Source organism: Oratosquilla oratoria, chromosome 14, assembly GCF_046742065.1.
Source record: "Oratosquilla oratoria isolate Oo_2021 chromosome 14, ASM4674206v1, whole genome shotgun sequence".
In the NCBI taxonomy this organism is placed as follows: Eukaryota; Metazoa; Arthropoda; class Malacostraca; order Stomatopoda; family Squillidae; genus Oratosquilla; species Oratosquilla oratoria.
The window spans coordinates 26,695,090-26,722,057 of record NC_134790.1 but is presented as its reverse complement, the minus strand read 5'-3'; the positions used below and the strand labels follow the sequence as shown (position 1 = coordinate 26,722,057).

The window sequence follows — 26,968 nt, the reverse complement described above, 5'->3', positions numbered from 1 at the left end:
GGGTGTCTTAGCCAATCACATTTGGTGTAGTAAAAGCAACCGATGACTCTGGCCAATGAGATGGTGACGTATAATCGAAACTCTACAAGTATTTCTTTTATTCAGATGACAACACTGTATTACTATAAAATTAGAGTATATTACACAATAGAAGACAAAAAATAGATGCAAAAAATATTTGGCTATTTTCCATTACTCCTAAGTGTAGAAAAAAACAGCTTGAAAAATTGTTGGTGTTACTGGAATATCAAAAATTATTGGAACTTTGCTTACTAACAACTGATATGTTTGTGTCGTCAGCAGGAAGATTGTCGGAGTAGAACCGAGTTATTACATCAAACGACAAGAGAAGGTAAGAATTGTGTAATGTATTTACCTAATAATTTGTCTTCAACAGCCTGTGAACATTAATCACATCCATCAGATTATTTGATAGAAGTAAAGTACTTGAAAATAGTGAATGTGACAACATAGGCCAAGGAGTAAGGACTCGATTGTCATTAAATTTAGTGTCATTTAAAGAACAGGGAGGTAGATACTTAAAATTCAGTAACAAACATAATATATTTCATATAGTTTCACATTAGGAGTGTACAGTTGCATTACTTGAGTAATCCTAGTTTTTTATGTGACTGACGTTCGGCATAATTTTTTTTCGGGAGTGCATCAGTGTTGTACAGAAATGTACGGACAGTCACATTGTCACGAATAGAGTTAAATTATTGACGTAGTGCTGATGTGGTAAAAATCATTAATAGTTTACGGAATGGGTAAAGTTTGTAGATCAAAAGTGGTCCATGAAGGGGCGGGGCGAAGGGATGGACACAGTACCAGGAGGAAATGTCCGACACTGACGACACTCGAAACGGCAAAATCCGTGCGAAACAGACCAATATATACGAATAGAATAAGTTTAAATCCTGAAATAACCTTGTATCTCGATATAAAACTTACCCCGGTTTCTAAAAAGGTAATGCTGTTTTGCCTACTGCCTTGTTTAAGATATTAACCAGTTTGAGTTTCTTGATACCCATCAAACTACACAAAACCCATTATCATGATTATGTGACTATCTTCAAAAACTTTCAATATTGAAAAGGGTTACATTATGAAATATTAAGATGTATCTTAACCTAAACTAACATGACCCAATTTAACCTAATGAATAGAAAATTTCATGAGTTTTGCAAATGATACTGGTGGAATATTGTGAAACTGGCCATCATTTCACAAAAAAGCATCAAATAAGTAATATCTGATTTCACCATTAGAAAGAGCAGGTTAAAATACACAGACTCGGAAAGATTCAGGAAGATATAACAACATTAGATGAGGGGTTTTGGTGGGTTTTGCCGATTTTAGTCGATTTCAATAAAATGTCAGACCGCCAGGAGGAGTTTGACAGCAACAGAAGCAGGTAATGAATTTATGTACCCATGTAAAACTCATGCACATGCCTAATAATGAAATTTTCCATCTGCACAAATTATTCTTAAACATTTTACTTCTCATCAAAAGAGGAATAAGTGCATTGTTTGTGATCTATCTAACATAATGGTCGTCATTACGGTAGATGAACATCAATTAAACTTACAATTTTCAGTGGCCTGATATTTGTCTCAGTAGCTGCACAAATTGTGAGTGGAACTTGGTATTATTAATAATTAAGATTAGCACACCATATGGCTTTTCAAACGGGGTTTAATAATATATTTTGTGCATATCAGGAGAGATCATGTGATTGTGATAATACATTATATCATTAATCACTAAGTAATTGAATTATTATTAAATCATGTAATTGTAAAATAAAATGAGGTGTGTATGACATGTAATTTGCAGTGTTTTATTATTTATATATTTATTTTTACTTATTTGTTTATTTTATTAATGAAGCTTTATATTTATATTTTTAGTCAGGTTAATATGAAATTACAATTTACCTGTCACCTTAAGAGTTATAGTAGAAATTATATGATAGATAAGTGATGAATACCTGTGTATGGTGGTTTGTCATGTCAGAGGGAATGGACTCCCTATTATTTTATTTTATTAGGTAGATTTTTAGAAGTGCAAACCTATGGGATATAGCAATAGAAAAATTAATTACAATTTTGTAAATTATAATTCATCAAAGTAATATATGTTATTCTTAGCGTATTTCAATGACAGAATTAGTTACTTAAGGCTAAACATTAACAAATGTAGCTGCTTTGGCTCAAAGAAATTAAAGTATGATAAATTCATCTATTCCAACCTAACCTACCTACCAAACCAAACCTAACCTGCATTTAGTAATGTGGTAACTGTAATTCTAGAGGTCATCAACCTCCAAATCTATCAAAACAAAAATGGCATCTAAGAAGTCGTCGACATGACTTCGTTCATTTGTGCATAGCTTTTTGCAGCATTTTCTGTTATTGATTTCTGCCAAGAAAAACATTTATTGCATTAATGTATTATAATTTACAAGATTAAAATTTAATTATCTAATGCTATATCACAGGTATGCACTTTTTTTTTTTCTTTTTTTTTTAGCGGGAGGGTCATATTTATGTCTATAGAATATTTTTTTCATCCGTAAAAATTTCTTTACAATTTACTCTATATATTGTATAGGTGAATTCACCCTGTAAATTTTAACCATAGAAATTAGAATCACAAATTCATGTTCCTCAGGGATGTGAAAGCTCTGCTTTTTACTCAACTCCAGCCACCAATCTGATAATTCAAATGTCTGTCCATGTTATAGAATTACTGTGCAGAGCAAACAGTGACCTTTGATTCTAGAAATGACACCTGGTGCATGGCAGCATTAGTAGCACATTCTTTAAACTTTGTTATGCACTCATTGAATTGGTTTAAGCTTTCACTTGAATCTTAGTGACCATTTTACTGTTAGCTGTATAGTAAATGTATAATCGTGATATCCAAGGAAAGTGTTGATCTAAAGAGAAGAAAGGTAAATAGTATCGCACAACAAAACAAAAATAAAGAAAAGGTGTAAGAACAGAGGTGCTTGAGTAATAAAAAATTATGATAAAGATAAATAAGAAAATTAAATGTATAAATAGATAAATTGAAAATAAAAATAAGTTGGAAGTGAGTGAGTGAGGTTCTGGACCTGTTTTGGAGACCAGATACCATCCTCTTTGGTGCCACATCTGTGGGTGGATGTGGAGAAAGGGTGTGGACTTTGAGAGGAGTCTGATGCTCAGTCATGTTACTTACAGGGTATTGAGACTTCATTGTGATGTGTTTGTCTGTCTCCTTCCTCGGTGACATCATCAGTTGCAAGCTCCACATATCAATGCCTGTGAAGTTAATACATACATTCATACATAAGGGATTTTCCCTCTTCTAAGAGGGGTAGACAATTCAAAGTATTAGTAATAATGATAAGTGTTACCTCCTGTTTCATTTACTGGGAACCTGTGGCTGGTAGTCCTAGAACCCTCCCATAGAGCTCTCTGTCTGTTTTCTCTGTTGTGTTAGTATGAGACTGTTTCCATGTCATCATTTGAAAGTAGTTGGAAACGGAACAGTTGCTGGGTCTCCGTATGTTAAAAGGTGGAAGAAATATACTTGAAGTCGGGCTCAGTCTTTTCAGTTTCTTTAATATTCATGAATTCCCTCCAGTCTAAGAAAATATGTAAAAAAAACACGTACAAGAGAATTCGGAATGAGATTCAATCTTTTGAATTTCAGAAAAAAATTATTCTGGATTACAAGGAGTCATAGGATATTTGAATATAGATTAACGAGTTGTTACTGAATTGTTGTTACAGAAATGGCGGATGGTGTCACCCTCATTGTTAAGGCAGCCAACCAGACTATAACAGATCAAAGGGTTGAATGTCCTTTGGACTGGTCAGTTCTAAGGCTCAAGGATCATCTAAGTGCTGCCTACCCTTCCAAACCTGTAAGTTGTTTCATGTGCCTTAAGTGGAAGTAAATTTTTGGCTTAAGGAACCCTTTTTGAAGACCAGTCTCTACTCAGAAAAGAATGTTGATCACTAAATTTCTAGTAGTCCTCATTTCTTCTGCCCTCCTTAAAGTGTTTTACTACGTCAGTGATTCCAATTAAAGTGTTATACTACATCAGTGATTCAATTCTTTAGTGCAATGTTGTCCCTAAAGATAGAAGTGTTTGTTGTCATCAATGGAATACTGAAATACTTCTCTAAACGTCCCCCTCTTATTCTTTATTTCACAGGAATTCCCTCCCACCCCCACCCCAATCCCTCAGAATCAGGTACCCATTGTTGGTCTCCCTTCTCTGTAGATCTTCAAGAGAAGAAATGTCACTCTGTTGTTTGTTGTATAAATGTGAGGATATTTTTGTGCCACTAACTAGTTGGAGAATGAGGAGGGTAGGTACTGGGGTCAAAAGAAGTTGTTTGTGATGCAACTTTGGAAACTAGTTCTGGAGACTTAGTGCCAGGGCAGCACAGCTTTGGATGGAGGTGGGCTTTGGAGACCGGATGTTTGAAGGTCACCTTATCTGATGTCATTCCTCTGTGATAAGATTTTGTGTTAAATGGGTTTTAATTGTGTATAAAATAGATGTGTTGCTTTGACTTACCTACCCCCTTTATATTGGGGAAAGGGCCTTTGGTGTACATATATGTATGTACACATACATATAAAAAGGCATTGTTTCCCTATAAGGAGGATGGCAGTCATAGTATCATCTTGGCACCTCATAGAGAAAATGTCACTCTTGTTCCCCTCCACGCTGATTTATGTGTGTTATACTATCTTCTGCTTGGTGAACTAGATTGTGATGGTAGATAAGACCAAGGGAGGTTCAGATTAAAAGGGTTTCTTTCTTGATAAGCTTAACATGTGTCCTTGAATGGACAGGAGGTCAGGTCTGCTGTCTCTAAGTATCTGCTTCTACTCTTGGAGGTTGGTTGGCAGTTTCTTGATGGAAAGAATTGCTTTAGTTTTAATGAGAGATATTGACTTTCAACATAGACATCAGGAAAACTAAGGCTAAATGCATCAGATGTTTTGGCCTTGTTGAAGTGCTGTGCTTAGCTGAAAGACATATACGTGGACAGCAGTCTGTCAACTTCATGAGTATCCTCTGAAGCTTGTCAAAGTTGATGGAAAGATTGATCCTAGAGAAATTCAGAATACATAACCATGCCTTGCCAAATCAGTCAATCAATCTGTTGTCCTAGATTTCTTGCAAGAAACCCACAGTTCCCAAGTTATCAGCAACACCCACAAGATTGACCCATAAGTCACTCAAGGAAGAGGTAATGTGTTGTCTGGGTATTGATATGGTGGGGTAATTTAGTGAGAGGTATTTGGTGTCTTCTGTGATATGGTTGTTTCTGAGACAGTTTCTACAGCTAGGCTTGTTCTATGCAAGTCTTGTTTTTAATGCTGCATGGCAACCAGAATGCAGTCATGTTAATGTGGTATAACTTGCCCAATCATTATAGATTCAGACAAAGCTGTTTCCCCTGCACACTTCTTTCAAACATTACTCAACAAATACAAGAATGTCCCAACTGATAGAGAGGTAGTGGTAGCAGTAAACATAAATGAGGCATTTGACATAGTCCCAAAGTCAGAAGGCATATATCCACCACCCCACACCCCACCTGTTTCATCCCCACCCTTTCCACTCCTGTCACCCTTTCCTCCCCCTCATCTTAGCTACTCATGGATGGCAGGTCATCCCTGTATCCTGCTCAATGCCACCTGGGTCAGTAGTAATGCAACAAGACACAGCGCATCCACAACAAAGCCACTTCACTTAATTAGGAACCCCCCTCCACCCCCTCATGCAGAAAAATAGATGGGGAGAAATCCCTCTGGGCTGCATCAAATGTCATTCACACACAATGACTCGCTAACCCCCTACAATACCCCACCCACTCCCTTGCATCACAATATCATCTATACACAGCCATTCTCCACTCACCCCTCTCTCCTACCTTCTCCCTTCCCAGCTCAACAGACAGATAGTCCCAAGACACATGCTGAAAATAAATAGATAAATAAATGCATGAGTGACAAGAAAGGTTTGACAGACTTCCAAATTAAGATCTGTCTCAGTCAGCTTTAGTTATATTTCCTGTGGACCCTGCTGTGGATGTGCTTTGTTATGCTACATTGTTTCTAACCCAGGCATGGGCATGGATAGTCCTTCATCCACAAGAAGCTAAAATAGAAGGGAAACAAATGAGTGATGAATGGGTGGAGATGAGTGCATGCCTTGGCTGGCTACCTCCACAACAAAGAGAAGAAGCCTTTCGGTTTATAGATAGGTGACAGATGACAGCTGCCCCCTCCTAATAGTATAAGCAGATGATATAGAAACAGTCCCATGCTCAAACAACACAGTGTCCATCGTTTCTTCCCAGAGGGATCAATGGGAGGACCTGAAGATTGTTGAGGCTTTTGGTTTCCAACCATTAGAGTTTGAGAATATATATATATATATATATATATATATATATATATATATATATATATATATATATATATATATATAAGAGTGAGTATGTGTGTTTATTGCTATGAAATTTAGAAATGCAGCAAATAGCATATTGGTCTGAAGTTGATTCACTTACAGTAGCAACAATCATATCATGGGAAAGCAAATACCTCTGATAATGGATCAGTATGAGTAGACTGTCATTGCTGTCAAGTGTTTGGGGGAGGAGACTGTAAAGGAGGAAGTATGTGGCTTATTGGCAAGTTTCCCAGTGCATGAGTGGCTGGGAAGGGTAGAACACACATCTCCATCAGGCTGTGGCATTATATGGTACTGTTTTAAAAGGTCAGTTCAAGTGTATATTTTGTATAGTGGGTTGAATTCTACATATATTCATTGAAGTGCATAAATGTTGAGTATCCCTTATGTTTGCATATTATTATAATATACAAGAAAAGAGCTATATTCATGGGATCTTGTCTTTTTTTCTTCAGACTCTTTTGAATTTGCTGATGGTTTTAGCTTGGGATATATCTTGGAAACTCTACCAGTCACTGAGACATGTGCAGAATTTTTTTCTTGCCATTTGATATTTTTCAACTTGTTCCCATGATATTGTGACTACCTCATGCCCTGTGAATGCTACACTGCTTAGCTCCACAAGCAAACATTTCAGTTTTTGTACATACACTTTGAATTTGTTTTGTATGTTTATATTTGTGCATGCATATGTATGCACCTATAACAGACTTTTTGTGTAGGTATAGATTGAAAAATCCTAGTGTTTATTCATTGGCATTCCTTATTTTTATTCTAATTATACTGTAGTTGCCTCTGCCCTGAGCAACATGACAATGGACAGGGATGATTCTTTGTCCATTAGGTGCTAAGATGGTAGGGAAATTATTACTATTTATTTACTTATATTATATATATATATATATATATCTATATATATATATATATTTTTTTTTTTTTATATGTATCATTGTATGTTTCTTTTCTATCTATATATCTATCTACATATTTATATACCAAGGGTTTCTTCCCCCTTATAAGGGAGGTAGCCATGTCAAAGGCGTGCACCCACTCTAACCCATTCCACTCCTGTCCACCACCCTGGTTTCCTTCTCATCTTACCTCCTCATGTATGAAGGGTCATTCTCCTGACTGCTGCCTGGGTCAGAAGCAATGCAGCAAGACACAGTATGTTTGCTTTAGGTGACAATAATTTCTGTGATGCTGAGAAACAAGAAGTGTGAATCAGACACCAGGTGTAGTCACACATAGTGGTTCCCACTTCAGCCCACATCACACAGGTGCACTCACATCTGGCAGGCTCCCAGCGTTATCAGTAAAGGGTAGATGTTCTCATTATACATATCAAGGTGTTTATTTTGTTAGTGCTCATTATTCCTATTAACATGTTCATTTTGTGAGTACTCGCATTGGACACTGTTACTGGCTCCTTTATTTGTTATAAAACATAATGTAAGTATATTTGTATATTCATTAGTAGATTATTGGATAGGTAAAGTTGTACCATATGTTGTACTGCTATGGTATTACTGTGATGCTCTGCCAGTCTTCCTATAAGATTATATTCTTTGTATTATTTTCGTAATTTATTATCATTATTATTATTGTTTTTATCCCAAAGGGATTTCTCCCTACTTCTCTATTTTGTGCATGAGGGGACAGGGAGGGAGGTTGCCATGTAAGCAGCCCTGCTGTGGATGTGCTGTGCCTTGCTGCATTGCTTCTGACCTATGCAGTAGGCAGGAGACATGGGTGACCCTTCATCCATGAGGAGCTAAGATGAGAGGGAAACAAGGATGGTGGATGGGAGTGGATTGGCTTTGACTTGGCTACGTTGGGTGTCATGCAGAGTGTTTGAAGAATGGATATATAGTAATAGTGGACTGGCTAGTGATGTTGATTAAGGTGTGTCTAGGGAGGGTAGAGTGCCAGAGGACTGGTGTAGTGTCTGTATAGTTCTGCTTTACAAAAGGAAAAAGGAACATACGTGAGTGTAATAGTTTCAAAGGGATCAATTTGTTGAGTGTAGTTGGGAAGGCTTATGGGAGGGTTTTAATTGAGAGGACTAGCAGAGGAACAAAGAAAGTGATTGATGAGGAACAGTGTGGGATTAGGAAAGGTAGGGGTTGTGTGGATCAGATTTTTGTGGCAAGGCATATATGTGAGAAAGCTTTAAGTAAATGTAAAGATGTTTTTTTGGGCCTTTATGGATTTGGAAAAGGCTTATGATAGAGTAGACAGGAAGGCACTGTGGGAGGTTTTGCAGATATATGGGATTGTGGGAAAGCTGCTAAGGCAGTCGAGAGTTTTTATGAGAGTAATAGAGCCTGTGTTAGAAGGGGAAATGGAGAGGGTGAGTGGTTTGAAGTAAAAGTAGGACTGCGTCATGATCCCATGGGTGTTTAATGTGTACATGGATGGGGTGGTACGGGAGGTAAATGCAAGGGGACTGGAGATGGTTAAGGGAAATGGAGAAAAGTAGGATGTGAGCCAATTGTTGTTTGCTAACAACACTGCACTTATGGCAGGGTCGGAGAAAGGATTAAGGGAATTAATGATGGAGATTGGGAAGGTATGCGATAGGAGAAAGTTGAAGGTAAATATAGGTAAAAGCAAGGTGATGAGGTGTACAAAGATAGAGGATTGCATTGAGTTGGAAGTATGTCTAAAAGGAGAAAGATTGGAGGAAGTGGATAGCTTTAGGTATCTGGGGTCGCATGTGGCAGGAAAGTGAGGAGTGGAGGTGAAATGTAGATTGAGAGAAGCAAGTAAATACCTTGGGTTATTGAGAAGTGTCATGAGAAATAGACATTTGGGAATGGGTGGAAAGCGAAGATTGTATGAAAGGGTTACTGTGCCAATGGCATTCTTTGGGACAGATGGAATCTAAAAGAGGCAGAGGAAAAGTTTAAATATGTTTGAGATGAAATGTCTGAGAAGTACAGTAGGGGTTACTAGGTTGGATAGAGTGAGAAATGAGGAGAGCAGGAGTGGAAAAGGAGATGGCAGATAGGGCTGAAGAAAGCTTATTGGGATGGTTTAGACACATGGAAAGAATGAGTGATGAAAGATTAGTAAAAGAGGGGTGGAAGGAGGGAACTTGAAGGGACGACTGAGGACAAGATGGGTGGACGAAGTGAAGGGGGTGTTAAGAAAGAGATGAATGTCTGTTGAGCAAGAAAGAGAAAAGGCAGGAGATAGGGATGAGTGGAGAGCGACTGTGTATAGATGATAATGTGATGCCAGGAAGGGAGGGATGGGGGTTATGTGTGAATGATATTTTGATGCAGCCTAAAGGGATTTCTCTCTGTTTTCTCTCTTTTTCTAAATGAGGGGATGGAAAGGGGAGGTCACCAATTATCCTCTTAAATACGAGTCAAATTCTCATGTGCAGTATCAGGTGCTTAATGTACAATGCATCACACTACTTGTGTTATAATATATGAAGTCACTTCGGGGGGGTCACTCAGCTACAACTACAAAATATAACCAAGATGCAGATGCCAACATTCTCGTATACCCACTCGTTCCTCATGATGCCTACGTAGGTTTCATCTTATAAAAGAGATTAAGTGAAGCAGCCTTTCTGTGGATATACTATGTCTTGCTACATTGCACATGACCCAGGGCAGTGGGCAGGATACAAGGATGACCCATCACCCATTAGGAGCTAAGATGAGAGAGGGGGAGGGGTGGTGGAATGGGCGGGAGTAGGTACATACCTTTGACTTTGCTACCTCCCTGATAAGGACAAAAAAAGCTCTTGATATATAGATAGACTTCCCTTATAAAGGGGAACAATCCCTTGGTATGTAGATAGATAAATTATTATAGTTTCTGTATATAGTAATATCATTATATATAATTCTTTATTTTTTTTTTTGTATTTTGCAGAGAGCAGAGGAACAAAGATTAATTTACTCAGGACAACTCTTGCAAGACCATTTACTGCTGAAAAATATTCTGCGCCACCCTGTAGAAGGAAATGCTTATACAGTTCATCTTGTATGCTCGCCCCCAAGAACTAAGCCTTCACCAACAAATTCCACAAAGACAAGTTCATCATCCTCATCGTCGTCGTCGTCATCCTCATCTTCACCATCTGTGGCAGCAGCAGCAGCGTTAGATTCAAATCCCCTTATAACAGACAATTCCAACCAGAATCAGGGGTCTGTTGATGATCATACAGCAGAGGAAGACCAAGAAATGACTTCACCAACTACACAGCCTGTCCAAGAGGAACATTCTAATAATACATCAGGTAGAACTAAGATTTACTTTCTTAACCTTTGAGTGTAAACATATATTCAACACTGTAGGATATGATATGGATTTATAAGTTACATAATTATTTATATTTTCCTTTAAGTGATGAACACGATAGAGTAGTGTATGTTTATTTTGCTATGTTAAGTAGAAGGTCAATAGAGACAGATGCCTAGCTGTTTTTGTGTGTATGTGTATGTATATATATATTTACACATATAAAGAAATGATATCCCCATCTTAGAATTTTTTCCATCCCTAAGGATATTAGTTACCCACAGCTATTTCCATAGATCGTATGACATGACAGCTGTGATTGTGGCTGCGGGAGATGATAGGAGAATGATAAATGAGAAGAATGATGGGACAATTGTGAGAGGATGCATAGTAGCAAATGAAACCTGGTAAATCAACATAATTAAATGGGGGTTCTGTGGGATGTTGATATCAAAGGCTGGAGTAATTGTGGAGGGATTGAAGTTGTTCTAAATGTGTCTCGGGTGAAGGAGTGTCCCACTTGAATTGGAGGAATGTATGTGTAAACCCACTATAAGAGAGATGAGATAGGTATGAATATTGCATGCTTGTCCTTCCATGTAAGTGAAGGCAGTATTCTGGAAAATTGTTGCATAGTATGGATTCATACAAATATGGGTAAGTGTAATTATGCAGGGATTATATTTCTGAAGACGTGTGTAATTAGAATTTGTTTTCCTATTAGAAACTACAATAATATGGGGGCTACTTTCCACAGTTGAGTAAAAGTTACCTTTTTAGGGGCTTTCATGAAGGAATGTGGTCATCACTTCATGGATTAGATATTTGCAGATTTGATTACATTTGGGTAAGGCCAGGAATATCAAGTCAAATTTTGGGTATTGCTGGTTTTCTTGGGCTAGCATTCCCTCCCATTCACTCACCCCACACCGCTCTGCACTTGGTTCCATGCCACCACCTTAGTATCAGTGTCTTGTGTGTTTTACTGTTTGTACCTTACACTTTCCAGCTTAACTTCTATGATGTTCCTCAAGCAGATAGACCAGATATTTTTAGACGAGTACTGCTATCACTTTGTAAACAAAACACGTGGTCAATATTACTCTTGTTAGTGATGTTAACATGATGTCAACATCTCTTGGTTGCTGCTAATTTGGCATTGCACAAAATAATTTGTTTTGCTCCTGCTAAACTATTTTTCAATAACTTTCAATAAATTTATGATGAAACAAAGGAGGAAGAATGATTCAGTGTACACACACATATGTACACAGTGGATGAAACAACATTGTGTGCAAACACCATACATGAATTTAAGAACAAACTAGACACTGCGAGATACAAAGATGGGACACCATGAGCTTAGCTCCCCTTTCCATAAGATATAACTAGATTAATACTAGGTAACACACACATATGAGGAGAGAGTGTCAAAACTGAATTTACCAACTCTGGAACAAAGAAGAGAAAGAGGTGACCTGCTGACCATCTATAGAATCATGAAAGGCATGGAAGTCCTTGATAGAGAAGATTTGCTAAATTGGGATAAGAGAAATACAAGAGGATGTAAGAAGAAACTCAAAAAGGACAGCTATAGAAGAGACTTTAAAAAAAAAAAACAGTTTTCCACACAGAGCAGGGGATCTCTGGAACAAACTGGATGAAACAATAGTGCATGCAAAAACTAGACACGAATTTAAGAGCAAACTAGACACTGCAAGATACAAAGACGGGATGCCATGAGCATAGCTTCCCTTCCTGTATGGTAAATACACAGCATAAGAGTAGAAGGACTAGGGAGTGTTGGTAAAAGACAACCTGTCACCTGACAGACATGTTAGCAGGATTGTGGGAGAGACATAGGGACTACTGAAGAAGATTAAAGTGGTATTCCATTATATGGATGAAGAGATTATGAAAAAACTCGTCAGAACCCTGATATGTCCAAGACTGGTGTATGTGTCAATAGTATAGTCTCCACTCAGAGTGAAGGATATAAGACTGAGAGAATACAAAGGGTAGCAACCAAACTGGTCCCCATCCTGCAGATAAACCATACGAGGAAAGACTAAAAATACCAGGTCTACCAACTTTGAAAGATCAAGGAGAAAGGGATGACATGATTACAGTGTTCAGGTCACTAAAGGGGATTGCATTGATAGAAGAGATCTCCCGATTAAAGATAGGAGGGCTTTAAGAGGTCATGAAAGTAAATTAAGAATGACCATATATCAAAAGGATTTGAAGAAATAGTTTTCCATATAGATGTATAAATATGTGAAATAGCTTAGAGGGTGATATAGCCCAAGTTCAAACAATACATAGAGTTCAAATCTAAATATAATTGGAAATCAAAGATATAGATTAAGTTGGAGCTGTATATGAACTTGAGGCTAGGTATGATAAAAAAAAAAATTGAGAATAAGAGACTGGATCCAATGATCATTGCTCCTTTCTTGTATACTACAATTAGTCACCCAGTACCAAAAAGAATATAAAGAAAATTGAAAGAATCTAGAGAGCGACTACAAAGATAGCCCCAACACTTTCAAAACTGTGAAATGAGGAGAGATTGTCAAAACTTAAATTACTGACTCTGGAACAAAGAAAAGAAAGAGGGGACTTGCTAATGATCTATAGAATCATGAAAGGCGTGAAAGTCCTTGATAGAGAAGATCATGAGTCCAGTATGTGATCCAAGACCATGGTGGTGAATCATACACACACACAGGGGAGAGATCATCTTTGATAGTGTGTATTGATTTACCTAAATTTATAATTACATACATATACCGATGGCTTATTCCCCCTTACAAGGGAGTAGCCAGAAAACAAAGGCATAAAATCCGCTCCCACCCATTCCATCCCCACATATTCCACTCCCATTCACCCCCTTCCATCCCTGTTATCTCGGCTCCTCCTGAATGACAGGTCATCCCTGCATCTCGCTCACTGCCCTGGGTCAGAAGCAGTGTAGCAAGACACAGCACATCCACAGCAAGGCCACTTCATTTAATAGGTGAACCCCCCCTTATGCAGAAAAAGAGAAGACAGGGAGAAATCCCTTCGGGCTGCATCAAAATATCATTCACACATACTCCCTCAACCTCCATCCCCCATGCACTTCCATGTATCACACCATCATCCATACACAACCATTCTCCACTCACCCCTATCTTCTGTCTTCTCAACAGACATTCCCCTCTTTCCCAATGCCCCTTTTACTCCATCCATCCATCTCATCCTTGGTCGCCTCCTCATGTTCACTCCTTCCACCTCTGCCTTTCATAACACTTTAACTAATCTTTCTTCACTCATTCTTTCCATGTGTCCAAAACATCCCAATATTCTTTCATCAACCCTATCTTCCAACTCCCTTTCCACCCACGCTCTCCTCCTCATCTCATCATTTCTCACTCTATCCAGCCTAGTAACCCCTACCATACTTCTCAGGTATTTTATCTCAAATACATTTAAAATCTTCCTCACCTCTTCTGTTATGTTCCATGTTTCTGCCCCATTCAGTCCTGTCAGCACAATCACTCCTTCATATAATCTCCTCCTAGCATCCATTCCCAAATGTGTATTTTTCATTACACTTTTAATCCCCCAAGGCATTTACTTGCTTATCTCAATCTACATTCCAACTTAAACTTACAATTGGGTAAATAAATACACACACAGACAATCAAAGATGATCTATCACCTGAAGCTCTCATAAACTCACAGGAGAAACCTACAAATAGTTGAAAAGTATAAGAGTGGCGTTTCACTACATGGATGAGGACACAATTAAGAAAATCATTGAAAGCTTGATACAGCCAAGACTGGAATGTGCAGTGATGATGTGGTCAACATACTTAAAGAAATATGTAAAAAAAAAATAGAGAGAATACAAAAGGTGGCAACCAAGATGGTCCCTGGTCTATGAGTAAACAAAATGTTATATAAGGAGAACAGAGTGAAATGTGACATGATAATGGTAGTTAAACAGGAAGAAGGTTTGGAGAAGATTAACGTAAAAGAATTACTGGTATGAGATGAAAGGTAAAAAAAGGGTCATAGTAAAAATAAAAAAGAAATAAACCTGTTTAAAAAATGTCAAGTAGTGTAGAGGTGACAGAAGATAGGGGTGAGTGGAGAATGGTTGTGAATGGATGATGCTATGATGCATGGAAGAGAGTGGGTAGGGGATGGGGTGGTTATGGAGTATATGTAAATAATATTTTGATGCAGCCCAAAGGGATTTCACCCCATATTTTCTTTTTCTGCATGCGGAGATGGAGAGGGGGTTTGCTGATTAAATTAAGTAGCCTTGCTGTGGATGTGCTGTTTTGCTGCATTGTTTTTGACCCAGGCCTGTGGACAAGATGTAAGAATGACCCATCATCCAGAAGGAGCCAAGAAAAGAGATAGGGGGTAGTAAATGGGAGTGGAGTATGTGGGGATGAAACTGGTGGAAGTGGATTTATGCCTTGACTTTGGCTACCTCCCTTATAAGGGGGAAAAAGCCCTTGGTGTGTGTATGTATATGTGAGTAATGTAGCTTTCCACATAGAAATGTAGACTTGTGGTGTAAGTTAGATGAAATTATAACCCAAGCTAACTCATTAAAATGATTCAAGGCAAGATTTGACAAATGGAGGAAAAGAGGACCCCATTTGCAATGCTCCAACCCTGTATACTACAACTAGGTAAATACACAAACACAAAACACCCACCCACCTCAGTATCTAAGGGATGAAGAGTCCCTTTGTCTCCTACCACACTGCTCAGGACACAGTAAAGCAAAGTGAAGCTCCTCTATGTGCCTAACATCCACTGCCTAACATCCACAGCATATTTTGGCCCATTGCTTCACTATATGGTGATCCTGCGTCTCATTCATTTGTTTGTAGAGCACATATGTGGAAAGTTCCCTTGGGCTGTGTTATTCATTTGTGTGTTGGCTTTGAATCAATGGTTTTCCCTAATTATTTTTATTTTTAACATTTTATTTGCAGAGGGTTTAAGACACCGCAACGTAGGAAGTGATGCCAATGGAGTTATTGGAAACAGTGTAGAGGAACAAGCACCCATGGCAGCACCAGTGGGAATGGCCTATCCTTCTTTCACACAAATGCAGAACTTCCAACAGCTTCCATCGCAGCACCAGCTTATGGCTATGCAGCAGATGTATGCTCAGTATATGGCATCCTATATGCAGTAGTAAGTGAGCTGTTATTTCCTTCATGTAGCTATCATAAGCTCATAAGTTGCCAAGGCAGCACTTAAGGTATAATTATTCAAAGAGGAAAGCAGGTACCAGTCTTGCAAAGAAGCTTGAGCTATTGTTTTAAACTACTACACAATAGTTTAGAAATTAACTTCGTTACTACTGTAGAATGGGATAATGCATGCAGCTTAGGGATTTTAGACAGTTTGCAATAATATTTTGTAACCCTTTGTCATGAGTTTGCATTTTCAGGTGTAATTAGTCATTTGCCTCAGATATCTCATGCAGAAGACAGACCTGCAGCCACCATTTTAGCCCATAATTCACTCCAGAAAGAGGATTTATAATGTTGTCTAAATTAGGAGAATGTTAAGCATCAGTCAATCAATCGATTGCTCCAGGTCTTTTGCAGAAGACCCATGGCTCCCAGTTAACCAGGAATGGACCCTTTACAGGCCAATAGGTCACTCGTGGAAGGAATATTGTTGTTATCTTGAAAGAATATTGTTGTTATCTTGGGGCAGTGTAGGATGAGGTGGTCATTGTCTTTTGTATAGTGGTTGCATCTAGGGTAGTTTGATTCTTTGTTGGTTGTCCCTGACCTGGATGGTGTCCTGAATGCAAGCATGTTAATGGGGTTCTTGGTTCTCTTGAAAGGGCTATTTCTGTGGGGCTGATATGTGTGTGTGAAGTATGAAATGGTAGTAATAGTGATATTCTTAATAGAGAATTATGACAAATTATATTCAAGTTAATCATTTTACCTTTTTATCTGCATTTACCCATTCTACTCTATGTTTAACCTATTATAAGAATCTATACCATGATTGAGAATTGTATATAATAAACCCAGCAAGGCTGTTACAACTTACAAGTGAAGTTGAAGTAAAAGGAGAACTAATGGATTATATATAGTGTGACATAACTACTGCCAATATTAAATGTATTCAATGTTCTTCCAACCTTGTGTTGGATATTATTGGACCATGTTTATTCCTCTCATACAGTCACTACAGACAGCACTAAGGGTTAAGACAAGTATGAGAAACAGTTGAGGTAAACTGTTTTTTCTTGCTATTTCATGCCTGGCTCTCTTGTTTATGTGGTTCACCCCAGAGCTCTGTTGCTGATGCAACAGAATGTGTGAAAGTGACTAATTTTTTATTCACTGAATGACGTGTATCACCATTGTTCCTCCGATACCCTACATCTATCAAAGGCATTTTCCACTGCTGCCAGCAAATTGGACCAAGGGAATGGTTCATTAAATTTCACACTACAGGGTCATCTGTAAGGGGTACCATCCTAGCCTCCTGGTAGGAGGGAGTTTGTGGTGTTAAGCCAGATCTTTCCTCACACTTATTTCCATATGCCTTAGCCAATAGGTTCCTCTCCATCCTTACTCTCTGCCTCACCTCAGCATTTCTCACTCTATCCATCCCTGTCACACCTACCATACTTCTCAGGCACTTCATCTCAAACACATTCATGCTCTCCCTTTCTGCTACTTTTCATTTTTGTTCCTTACAGTCACTCAAAACAATGTTCTCTGTGTTCATCCTCTAGATACCCATTTCAGGACCAGTGATGGTAGCTGTAAACAGTGGTCTTGCAAGATGGACATGTGAGCTGCCCATTTTCAAAAGCCATCAACCCCACATACCTCCATTAGGAGGGGTAATCCTGAGAGACAGATACTTGTTCATTGGACTGGACTCAATATCTATCAACTTCAAGTATATTTCACACTCGTACACTTTTTCACATGTGGAAAACTGACAGTTGGCAACTGTTCTCCTTTCTCTACTACTCTCAGTTGTTAGGGAAAGAAGAACACAGATGCCCAAAGTTTCTACCCAGAGAGATCTGTGGGAGGTTCCAAGGATCATTGCCACCTATTTATCATCACACTTTCATTTCTGCTATTCACTGCCACTTGTGACCCCAGGTACTTCCTCCAGCCTCACATGCTTCAAAATCTCTTCCAAACAACCACCATCATCATATCATGGAACATCTATCATATTTAACAAAAGCTTCATCTCAAAAACATTAAGGCTCTTCATCTTCACCTTTGTATTCCAAGTGTGCTCCATAGAGGACCACAGTTACAATCAAGTTGCACAGTCTCAGCATTCATCCACAAATAGGTATTTCTTAAAACATTTCATTCTGCTCAGACATTTACTCTAATTCACATCCGTATCCATTCCAATGTTAAATACTTAAAACTCTCCATTTCCACAAACCTCTCACCCTGGTAGTCTTGTTTTCACATAACTGATTTTCTATTTCATTTGTGGCAGTTTCATGGCTTTAATGCCAGTTAGAATATTCAATAAATTGGCACGGCTTCCCTTGCTTGTGTCACCTTAACAAGATCTAAAAACACACACACATGCACACATATACATACATACATGCATAGTTAGATACTGTGGGTCCCCAAATACAAGCAGTTTGTTTTACAAATACGTTGCAAAATTTGGAAAAATTAACATTTTTTTCTTAAGAAAATTAAGTTGATACAATAGCTGAGTTCAGACTGAATAGTGTATTTGCTATGATTTTGTATGTTTTCCATTTTTCTTACATTTATGTGGGATTTGGGTGGGGCTTAAAACTGATATAATAAACAATTCACATGGGGAACAGGGCTTGGAATGGGTTATGTTTGCAGTATTCACTCCATGTACAGGCATATACACACCTTATTCTGTTGCCTTGGTTCCCCCTGATAGGAGACACATGGCCCACAGCAATGTGTGTATATACCTAATTGTTTTTATCTAATTGTAGGTATGAATAACTGGTACCTACTTGATGTGGTCCAGCACGATGGACATCAGAGAGAAATGTCTCCCTGCTGCTCATCTTCAAAACATGTCAACATTCTCATCTTCATATGGAGATGCAGCTTCCTTCTTTGGTCTGGGGCCAAGGTTTCACTGTCATCTTTAGCTCTATTTCTTCCATCTTTTCACAAAAAAAGAGCTGACAATTGATCACTGCTCCCTTTCATCTACCACTACAAGCTGGTGACATGGAAACAGTCCCACACTAATACAACACAACATCAGTCCAAATTTATGAGAGGCCCCAAGTACTCTTGCCAGCTATTATTCCGTCCAAAACATCTTTTGATTATTTTCAGAATTTTCAGACACCTTTCCTGGCATTCCTCAGGCTTTCCCATAGATCTCTCAGGGAAGAAAGGTTGGATTATTGCCTGAGTTGTAGTAGTGAGGAATTGTTTCTTGGTTACTTGCTTATACTAGTAATAGGAGCAGTTGTCTGTTGTCAGGTATCCATATGTGGAAAGGTAAACTAAATACAGTTAAGTTATTAGGAATTTTGGGACCAGTCATGTGCTCCAGGAGTTTCCTCTCCATATGGAAGTGAGAGTATTGACGGATTTTGAAGACAGATAGACAGGAGATGATTCTCTCTTGATGTCTCAGGACCACCCATATGTATATGGGTGGTCCATATGTATACACATGACCCCTGACATTTGCAGGGATTAGGGGACAAAATAATTTCCAGGCCTCCTACACCTAGGTCATATGCAAAAAATAACCACCAGAAGGCTGCTAGATAAATTTCAATGCCTTCAAAGTAAACCCTGTTCAACCTAATTCCACCAATGAAAAAAATGCAAACCTATGAATGTTGGGGTCATTTGCATATGTATATACATATGTCTGTATATGAAGCTGATCACTCGCTGTGAGAATGTTTAGAATAAACATAACTGCATGGTGGTTCTTAATTTAATAGAGTAGTATTTGAATTTACTGGATTTGTTTTTTGCCAAGTGGTGGGAACAAAGTTTATATGTATATAACAATAGAGGTTCAAGGTGGAAAGTGCATTTAAGTCTTGAAAACTCCAGCTGACCTCTTGAAGTTTGAGTGAGTAGTTAGCTGATGTTGGTGAGGGTATTTTGGCCATATTGGTGCACCTAATAAACATAGATTTTCTAAAACATCTTTGAAGTGTTTCTTGGTAAAGTCAGTTTAGTGTTAATATTATTTATATTAGTTATGAAGTACCAGTATATATTGCATTACCAAAGTGACTGGGGACAAACTTTAGTGCTTTTAAGTATATTGTTATTCTTTCACACTTGCAAGTATGAGATATAATACAAATTTTATGTTTCAATGTTGTTGTTTTTTTCTATCAGTCTGCAGATGGGAACTGGAATGGGAAGTGTGGTATGGCCCCAGCATGTTCTTCAGCTGCCAAGTGTGTCAGCCTCTACCCCTGCCCCTGCCCCATCGACTTCCTCCACCACTGCCACCGCCTTTTCTGTCACACATGCAGCACCCCAGTCGCAACCCGAGATTCCTGCCCCAGAGCAGCAGCAACCCCAGCAGCAACAGCAACAACAACCACAGGCTCAACCTGCTGCAGTTCAGCAACAGCAGCAACAACAGGTTCCAAATCCGCAACTTCGTATGAATGCTCAAGGTGAGGTTTTTGTGTGTTTGGAATTTTTTTTTTTTTCTTTTTTTAATGGATGAGAATCGGAAGGACTTACAGTTGAGCTAGTTTTACTGTCTTGATTCTTTGCAAGAGAAAAATACAGCATGTAAGGAAAACATGAAAGGATTCTCAACCCTACCCCACCACCCCATAACTACAAGAGGATCAAAAAAGGAAGAAGTGAAGCCTTAGAAAGAGTTAAGAATAAGTTCAAGTGGAGAGCAAAAAGGAGAGACAAAAGAGATAAAAAGAAGAAAAAAAGTAAATTTTCCAAGTGGATGAAGTGGGTGGGGTTCACCATATAATGAAGGTGTGGGAATAGATTGGCTTTGGCCATCAGGACCTGCTGTGTCACAATGTATTTTGCCTTTGATCCAAGTGGTGTGATGGTGGGGGAGTGGTGGCAAGGATGAACCTGTGTCTCCAATGTGCTAAGATGGGAAGAGCAGTGAATAGGTTGATGGGTATGACATGGGTATATGCTTTGACAAGCCCCTGTATGAAGGGGGAAAAGGTCCTTCAATATATATGTTCGTACAAATAATAGTACATACAGACATATAAGAGGAGATTGTATGAAGGATTGATTGTGCCAACAGCACTGCATGGGGCAGAAACCTGGAACATAATAAAGGAGGAGTTTGAATGTATTTGAGATGAGGTGTCTGAGAAGTATGATAGGGATTACTAGGCTGGATAGAGTGAGAAACAAGATGAGGAGGAGAACATGAGTGGAAAGGGAGTTGGGAGATAGGGTTGATGAAAGAGTATTGGGAGAGTTTGGACACATGGAAAGAATGAGTGAGAAAGTAAAAGAGGTGTGGAAGGCAGAGGTAGAAGGAGTGAACATGAGGGTGCAACCAAGGATGAGATGGATGGATGGGGTAAAAGGGACATTGGGAAAGAGGGGAATATCTGTTGAGGAAAGACCGAAGACAAAGGATAGGGATGAATGGAGAATGGTTGTGTATGGATGATGCTGTGATGCATGAAAGGGAGTGGAAGGGGGATGAGGGTGTGGGAGTATGTGTGGAAAAATATTTTGATGCAGCCCAAAAAGATTTCTCCCCATCTTCTCTTTTTCTGCACGAGGTGACGGAGAAAGGGGTCACCAATTTAATGAAGTGACGTTGCTGTGGAAGTGCTGTGTCTTGTGACACTGCTTCTGACCCAGGGCAGTGGGTGAGATGCAGGGATGACCCATCATCCTGAAGGAGCCAAGATAAGAGGGAGGGGGTGGGGTGAATGGAAGTGGAGTATGTGGAGATGGAATGGGTGGGAGTGGATTTTATGCCTTTGTTTTTTGGCTACCTCCCTAGTGAGGCAGAAAGAGCCTTTGGTATATGTATGTACATACATATACTAAAGGCTTTTTCCCCCTTTCAAGGGAGATAACCAAAAAACAAAGGCATAAAATCCACTTCCACCCATTCCATTCCCATATACTCCACTCCCATTTACCCCACCCCCTCCCTCCATCTAATCTCAGCTCCTCCTGGATGGTAGGTCATCCCTGCATCTTGCCCACTGCCCTGGGTCAGAGACAATGTAGCAAGACACAGCACATCCAAAGCAAGGCCGCTTCATTTAATCAGCAACCCCCCCCCTCTCTCTGTTTCCTCATGCAGAAAAAGAGAAAACAGGGAGAAATCCCTTTAGGCTGCATCAAAATATCATAAACACATACTCCCTACCCTCCCCCCATGCCCCACCCACTCCCTTTCATGCATTACAGCAACATCCATACACAACCTTTCTCCACTCACCCCTATCTACTGTCTTCTCCCTTCCTTCCTCAGCAGACAGTCCCTTCTTTCTCAATGCCCCTTTCACCCTTTACTCCATCCATCCATCTCATCCTTGGTTGCCCCCTCATGTTCACTCCTTCCACACATCTTTTACTAATCTTTCTTCACTCATTCTTTCGATGTGTCCAAACCATCCCAATACTCTCCATCCAGCCTAGTAACCCTTTCCATAATTCTCAGGCATTTCATCTCTTCCTCTCATATGTTCCATGTTTCTGCCCCATACAGTGCTGTCGGCACAATCTCTCCCAAATGTCTATTTCTCATTACACTTTTTAATCCCCCCAAGGTATTTACTTACTTCTCTCAATCTACATTCTACCACCATCTCCACTCCTCCCTTTGCCACCACATTTGTACCCAAGTATATAAAACTATCCACTTCCTCCAGTCTCTCTCCCTTAATACTCACTTCCAATTTGCTGCTACATTTTCCCTTGTACATCTCATCACCTTACTTTTACCCACATTTATCTTCAATTGCCTTCTTTCACACACCTTCCCAAACTCTGTCACTGACTTCCTTAATCCCTCCTCTGATCCTGCCACAAGTGCTGTGTCATCAGGAAACAACAACTGACTTAGTTCCCATTTTTCTCCATTTTCTTTAACCATCTCCAATCCCTGGCACATTACCCTCGCATTTATCTTTCACACCACCCCATTCATGTATAGATTTAGCAGCCAAGGCGACATAACACATCCCTGGTGAAGTCCCACCTTTACTTCAAACCACTCACTCTCCCCATTTCTAATTCTAACACAGGCTGTACTGGTCAGACACAGATAAAAATAATCTTCAACAGAGTAGGAAACAATTGAAACACTATTGTATTATAAATAAGATTTCTAATAAGATTTCAGTACCTGATCCCTCCTCTCATTCCTTCCTCTGTTGGTGATCTGTCCCCATTGCTACTGAAGTAGTGTTTTAGAGATGAATGAAATAACCCAACAGTCTATCTATCATTATACCAAAGACCTCTTCCCCCTATATGGGAGGTAGCCAGCCAAGGCACACCCTCACCCTCACCCATCTCACTCCTATCTGTTACCCCTTTGTTTCTTTTTCATTGTAGAAATTAAAATGAAATGTATCACTACAGAGGAGTTCCTTTTGAGCTAGCAAGAATAAGAGAAACTTATTATTCTTTATGAAAGGTAATACTCAAGAAGGGACTCTACAAAAATAACAATCGCTGTTAACTGTTTTATTTCCGTTTCTTTACTTAGGAGGCGAAGTTGAAGAGGATGAAGAGGAAGATGGTGCTGGTAGGGACTGGTTGGACTGGGTTTATGTTGGCTCACGTCTGGTAGTTCTTCTCTCCATTGTTTATTTCTACTCCACACTCCTTCGGTTCCTGTTTGTCATTGGAATTGCCATGCTCTTATACCTGTAAGTATCATTACACAGTAGGATTGGTAATTTATTTGTGCTCACAGACATACTGTGGAAGTCTGTAAACAATTTGTAATTATTCATGGAAGAATGCTACACTTGGGGAATCATATGTCTTGTGTATTGAATGTGGATTATATCTCTTCCTTCTCTTCTTCTCCCCCCCCCTCTCTCTCTCTCTCTCTCTCTCTCTCTCTCTTTCTCTTTCTGTTTCTGTTTATCTGTCTGTGTGTCTGTCCTGCCTCACCTAACATTTTGTTTCCACTCACTTTATCTATACCTCTCGTATGGTTCCTCATACATAATAAGAAATGCAGTTCATCATTTATTTATGAGTAGAGATTTTTCTGAAATAGACAGGTGTGAAGACGTGGTCCATATGAATACCTTTTAAAGAGAGTCTCAAAAGCACTGTTGGTACATAAAACAAAGGAGTCATTATCCCAGTATTGGGTATAGGTTCAAATGAATTTTGAAAAGAATTGATGTACCTTAATCTATTTAATAATTTATTTATTTATTTATTTATTTATTTGTTTTTTTCACCACACAGGTGTCAAGTGGGCTGGTTCAGACCCACACGAAGGGTGGAAAACAGAGCTGAAGGCACAGAAAATAACAACAATAATCAAGATGATAGAAATAATAATGTACCCAATAATAACAATAACAACAATGTCCCTCCCAATTTACAAGACGAAGCCATTCCTCAGGATGCTGCTGCACAGGAAGCAGAGAACATAGAGAGACCAGAGTCACAACAGCCACAGGCACCTGTAAACGACAATAGGAGCAATAATGACCGAATTAATGAAGCTGAGACAGATGCCACTGCTGAAGAAGTTGCTGCAAGACCTCCCCACCCATCCCTCTTGTCACTGTCCTGGACCTTCTTAACTACCTTCTTCACCTCACTTGTCCCAGAACAACCTCAAGCAATGTAGAAATATTGTGTGATCTTTTCCTCGTGTTGCTCTCGTTGTTATCGTTAGTCTGGTTTCAGGTGCTCTTTGCCTCACGATGATGACGAAAATGCCACGTTCTGTTGAGAGACAACCAAAGACATCTGACAGCCTGTCTTGCTTGTCCACGACATGCTGCTTAAAAGTTGCCTTTATTTTTTGGGATACCCAGTGTTTCAGTAGTTTTGTTCCATGATTATGTTATCAAACATTCATATGTACATAAAATACATATTACAGTCCATTGGCAAACTTTGACATTGGTTGTATTGAGTTTAGTCAAATTTTGCTCTATTGATATATTTCAGTATTTTGTATTTATTGAATTGAATATATATAGATTATATTTATGTATAGATTTTCCAATGAAAAAGTATATATTGCTTATTTCCTATATTTTCATTATGTAACATGTAGTTCATTTAGGAAGAAATCATTCTGATACATTAAAGTTGTTTGCTTGAGTGTCTCCTTGTCTTCAAATCCTTACTTTCAATAAAGTGTTCAAATAGAACCAAACTGTTGTGATATGTCAAGTATGCAGTGATAAGGCAAATCTTGGTACAGTGTAGGAGTATCAGACAGTGTTAAGCTGTTTGATGATATTTGAGAGTATGTGATCTTGTTGGAATACATGGTGTATGAATGGTTGTCAGCATTGAGAAGTATTAAATGCATAAGTACTTGACACCTGAAATGTGAGTATTTGGCTTTGATTAAGTGCATTGACAACTGGAGGACATGAAAAACTTCTCATAATATAGCAGATGGGGTTGTTGTAATACTTGGCAGCGCTCAAGCACAGGTGTTAGGGACATAGGCTGTATGCACTTTTTCACAAGATATTACTGTTCATATAGTTGAATAAAGTATTTTCCATTAATTACTTAGTAATAACCATTACCATTGTTGGTGCACTTCATATGGGAATACTTATGTTGAACCTTAGTCTTGTGTACTGAAAACATATACTTCTCAATATTAAAGGACATTTTATTTGATTACTTGTAGCTTTGAGTAATTAGCATTGACAATACATAGGAGGGGAGAAATTAAGTAGTTTGTGATCTGTAAGTCATGCATTATGGAATTAATTTTTTAGTAGGGAACTTCAGTACTATTGAAACAATTTCCGAAACTCAGTTCTGTCAAGACATTTAAGCTCTCGGAAATAGTTTGACCAGTAGCATTCTCACAACTCCTGTTGGTCATAGAGCTGTATGATATGTATTGCATCAACACCTCTGCATCATTTAATTACTACAACACATTGAACTATTGCAAACTTCACAAATTTTGTGATGATTATTTATGTCTTCATTATTTCACAAGGACTAAAGGCATACACAGATTAGAAAACTGCCAGTATGAAAAAATAGTTTAAAATACCAGTACCTAGAGAATGTGTTATTTGTATGTGTTTATATTGACAAATATATATACATTAGAAACTACATTTCTCGAGTTTGGCTAACCAGGACAGGGTTTTCCAAAGTTGGATATGATGGAAACAAAAATATACATGTGTAGGGGACAGGGATGACCCTTCATCCATGTGGAACTAAGATGAGAGGGAATGAAGAGTGGTGGATGGGAGTGAATGCATGCCTTTGACTGGGCTACCTCCCTTAGTGAGGGAAGAAACCCCTGATATATATGTACATTATATATGGGAGTAACCACCAGGAAAGGTAAACTAGTCAAGCAGATCATACATACATATACCAATGGCCCTTATAAGAGAGGTAGCCAAAGTCAAAAGCATAAATCCACTCCCAGCCATTTCATCCCCACATGCTCCACTCCCATTCACCACCCCTCCCTACTTCTTTTCTTGGCTCCTGGATGACTGGTTATCCCTGCATCTTGCCCACTGCCATGGGTCAGAGGCAATGTGGCAAGACACAGCACATCCACAGCAAGGCTGTTTTACTTAATCATTGACCCCATCCCCATGTGCAGAAGAAGATAAGATGGGGAGAAATCCCTTTTGTGCTGCATCAAAATATCATTCACACATACTCCTATGCATCACAGCATCATCTATACACAACCATTCTCCACTCACTCCTATCTGCCTTCTTCAACAGGCATTACCCCATTTATCCATCTCATCCTTGGTTGCCCCTCATGTTCACTCCCCCCACCTCGGCCTTCCACACCTCTTTTACTAATCTTTCTTCACTCATCCTTTCCATGTGTCCAAACCATCCTAATACTCTTTCATCAACCCTATCTCCCAACTCCCTTTCCACCCCAACTCTCCTCCTCACCTCCTTGTTTCTCACTTTATCCAGCCTAGTAACCCCTACCATACTTCTCAGGCATTTCATC

The 26,968-nt window shown here is 39.0% G+C and overlaps 1 protein-coding gene across 1 annotated transcript; it reads left to right on the top strand.

Moving 5' to 3' along the window:
- Window positions 1–218: 218 nt before the first annotated feature.
- LOC143032818 (homocysteine-responsive endoplasmic reticulum-resident ubiquitin-like domain member 2 protein) lies at window positions 219–26,090 on the top strand. The gene is made up of 7 exons (XM_076197895.1): window positions 219–352; window positions 3,789–3,922; window positions 10,391–10,757; window positions 15,763–15,967; window positions 20,164–20,450; window positions 23,507–23,669; window positions 24,226–26,090. The coding sequence occupies exons 2-7, from the start codon at window positions 3,791–3,793 to the stop codon at window positions 24,614–24,616; spliced, it is 1,545 nt and encodes a 514-aa protein (XP_076054010.1). The 5' UTR covers window positions 219–352; window positions 3,789–3,790; the 3' UTR covers window positions 24,617–26,090.
- The last annotated feature ends 878 nt before the right edge of the window (window positions 26,091–26,968 follow it).

Excerpts from the sequence above, each read along its gene's own strand:
- LOC143032818 (XM_076197895.1), top strand. The coding sequence starts at position 3,791 with ATGGCGGATGGTGTCACCCTCATTGTTAAGGCAGCCAACCAGACTATA. Across the intron at positions 10,758-15,762 it reads ACATTCTAATAATACATCAG|AGGGTTTAAGACACCGCAAC; the intron begins GTAGAACTAAGA and ends TTTTATTTGCAG. Across the intron at positions 23,670-24,225 it reads ATTGCCATGCTCTTATACCT|GTGTCAAGTGGGCTGGTTCA; the intron begins GTAAGTATCATT and ends TTCACCACACAG.